A 3,503-nucleotide genomic window follows, 5' to 3' on the forward strand; every position below is an offset into this window, starting at 1 on the left:
AAATAGGTTGTGAGGAGATTTATCCAAAGGATCCTTTATTGAAGTATAGCACTAAGCATGAGTACAGATAAACAGGGAAGGATTTAAATCCTCAGGCAAAGTAAGCAGATCTCTCGCAGACACAAATACATCTTTTTACATCTGTAATGAGCAACACTATAATGCTAAAATCACCCTCCCTGTCTGTTTCTCTAATTTTAGTTTTTAGATGTTCCAAATTATACAAATAGCCAAAATCAAATTTCTATTTATCAGTACAAGACACACTTCCTAAGTACCTTCTCCAACATTTTAAGCCCTTGGAAATTATTGTATATCTGGCATGCCTCAAAATGTATATTAAAACCATTATTAAGCCTACTAATCGCCACAGGGTTGTGCTGCAATAATGTAATATGTAGGAAATTCCAGAAAAGAAAACCACAAATTCCATTAGTAAAAAGCAGCAATTTGCTCTTCAAGAGCTGCCACGGTTGCAAATATTAAAATCTTTAAATTTCGAAAACGGTTACTCAGGCTCAATGGAAGGCAGGTTTTATATGTATTACAACTTTAAAAAAGAAAACACTCACAATAAATTTGCAGATTTCTTGTCATTAATGTAGTAGGTAAACTTTTGAATGCATGTAGCAAGGATTTTCGTGCTCATAATAGTAATTCAGATTAACCACTCATGAGAAAAGTCTTTAATACATATAGGCAGCTGCAACCTTAATAACTTGATGAGTAGCCAGTTATGTTTGCAATCTTGGCTGGATTATTTATTAGAGTGGCCTAAATTGCTTTGTGCTGATGAAACATAAATGCTAATCCAGGGTGGCTCTTTAAAAGCACCTAAACAGGACTTGGATCCATCTGTAGCAAGGTCCAAATCCATCTCTCAGCAGTCCAGCCAGACGGAACAACATCTCTCGAGGGCTGACCGAGAACCGCAACCATGAATGGCACAGAGGGCCCCAATTTCTACGTGCCCATGTCAAATGCAACTGGCGTGGTGAGAAGCCCATTCGAATACCCACAGTACTACCTTGCTGAACCATGGAAGTACTCCGCACTGGCAGCGTACATGTTCTTCTTGATCATCACCGGCTTCCCCATCAATTTCCTCACCCTCTACGTCACCATCGAGCACAAGAAGCTGAGAACCCCGCTAAATTACATTCTTTTAAATCTGGCTGTAGGTGATCTCTTCATGGTCTTCGGAGGATTCACCACCACGATGTACACTTCGATGAATGGCTACTTTGTCTTCGGCACCACTGGCTGCAACATTGAAGGATTCTTTGCTACCCTTGGTGGCATGATTTCCCTCTGGTCCCTCGTGGTCTTGGCCGTCGAGAGGTACCTAGTGGTCTGCAAGCCCATGAGCAATTTCAGGTTCGGCGAATCCCATTCCATCATGGGTGTTGTATTCACCTGGGTGATGGCCTGCGCCTGTGCTGTTCCTCCCCTCTTCGGATGGTCCAGGTACATTCCTGAGGGCATGCAGTGCTCGTGCGGAATTGACTACTACACCCTGAAACCTGAGGTAAACAACGAGTCCTTTGTCATCTACATGTTCACTGTCCACCTCCTCCTGCCGTTCAGTGTTGTCTTCTTCTGCTACGGCCGCCTGGTCTGCACTGTCAAGGCAGCTGCCGCCCAACAGCAGGAGTCTGAAACCACCCAGAGGGCCGAGAGGGAAGTCACCCGCATGGTCATTCTCATGGTCATCTCTTACATAGTCTGCTGGACTCCCTATGGCAGTGTAGCTTGGTACATCTTCACCCACAAGGGAGCTGATTTTGGCCCAGTCTTCATGACAGGTCCGGCATTTTTTGCCAAGAGCTCAGCCCTATACAACCCTCTCATCTACGTCTGCATGAATAAGCAGTTCCGTCACTGCATGATTACAACCCTCTGCTGCGGAAAGAATCCATTCGAAGAGGAGGAGGGCGCATCCACTACTGCATCCAAGACAGAGGCCTCTTCAGTCTCCTCCAGTCAGGTGTCTCCTGCATAAAGCTCCTCTCTTCAAAGGGCCTAAGAAACACGATCAACGGAAAATATTTCTGCTACCGGAACCGACTGAATGCTATGTCTACAGAAATAACATAATGAACTTTTTTGTATTTTTACAAATCAGTTTGTTAAACCAAAAGACTGTTGAATCAGAAGGCGACACACTGTGTCCACATCACTGTTGTTTCTGTATGTACAGTAAGTCCAATGTAATGGTGCATAAGATGTTTTTTTAGACAAGAGGAAATATCTTAAATCTTTTACAGTTGGATTCTACCTGTAACCAGCTTAATGTGATTGTAGAGGCATGTAATCAATGCAACGTAAAATAAAAAGCACTTTGCAAATGTCTTACTGTGTCTCTAGACTTTTAATTTCTATTTCTCTATAGTTCATAGTTTCTATAGTTTAAAAAAGCATTACAAATTGATATTATACTGGGCAAAAACAAAAAAAGGTGTTTGAATTTTTTACAATTGTCTTACTTTAAAATATTAGTGTGATTTCACACTGCTCTTTATTTAAATACTTCGGAAAGTGTTTATTATTGCAGGGTCTAAACTGTAGATTATAAATATAACAATTACTATTATCTGAGCAGGGTTCTAGAGTAATATTCCCTTTAGCAAGGACTCTGTGCTTCAGTAAATCTTATCTCAAATTTTTTCTTTTGTGAAGGTGTGGTTTGCTCACTTTGGTAGCAAGAACGGTAGAAATCCAAAGAACTTTGAAACATATTGTGAAAATATAATTTAGCTTCAAGTATTTCATTTTATTAAAAATGTAAAGGCTCCTTACATTTATCTAACCTAGATAATTTTTTAGCACACTTTCGTATGTCGAGATGAACATACTCATTCAGAGGATTCAGAGCGAGCATCCAGTGTGAAGTTCCAATTTTATAAATATATTTCTAAGGTAGTGCTCTTTGGAAGTATAGATGTAATGTTTATAGTCAGATTGTTGATTCAGAGGCTCTGCTAATCAGAAGGATCTAGCTCTCCTTGAAGCAAGGTCGAAGTATATTATCACAATGTCACTCTAAACAATAAGCACCTGATACTCCCTAAGATGGATTAGGAAATAAAAATATGTAACACGCATTAAGCAGCACTTGTGAGAATTTAACCATCACAAGGTTTGACAGGTAGGTTTCCCATTAGACCCAGCATATCTAATAGAAACAAAAGAAATAAATGGAAAGTTTATTACAAACCTTATGTATCTTGAAACGCAGTTAACAAATAACTACAGTCATTTATGATGTTAGTGATTACATTATACTGCTACTTTTTAAATGCATTGAAGGTAACTAACTTTAGAAAGTGTAAGCATATTTCAATGTTGTAGTATTATATTTTACACCAAGAAAGCTGCACATTAATAAAAAAAAATCACAAAAAGAGTTTATCACCATTTGAAAAATAATATATAATGATATATCCTATATTTATATCTAATTAGATATATTGATATTAAGAAGCATACAGGTTTTAAAATAA

General features: G+C 38.7%; 1 protein-coding gene across 1 annotated transcript; it reads left to right on the plus strand.

The window, feature by feature from the left end:
* Positions 1-870: 870 nt before the first annotated feature.
* Positions 871-2,352, plus strand: rhol (rhodopsin, like). The gene has a single exon (XM_088915888.1). It carries the CDS (start codon positions 938-940, stop codon positions 2,000-2,002), a length of 1,065 nt encoding a protein of 354 aa, XP_088772014.1. The 5' UTR covers positions 871-937; the 3' UTR covers positions 2,003-2,352.
* Positions 2,353-3,503: the final 1,151 nt, after the last annotated feature.

This window comes from Atractosteus spatula, chromosome 5 (assembly GCF_055471065.1).
Source record: "Atractosteus spatula isolate fAtrSpa1 chromosome 5, fAtrSpa1.hap1, whole genome shotgun sequence".
NCBI lineage: Eukaryota > Metazoa > Chordata > Actinopteri > Semionotiformes > Lepisosteidae > Atractosteus > Atractosteus spatula.

Bases quoted from the DNA above. Each gene is read 5' to 3' on its own strand.
- rhol (XM_088915888.1), top strand. From the start codon at position 938: ATGAATGGCACAGAGGGCCCCAATTTCTACGTGCCCATGTCAAATGCA.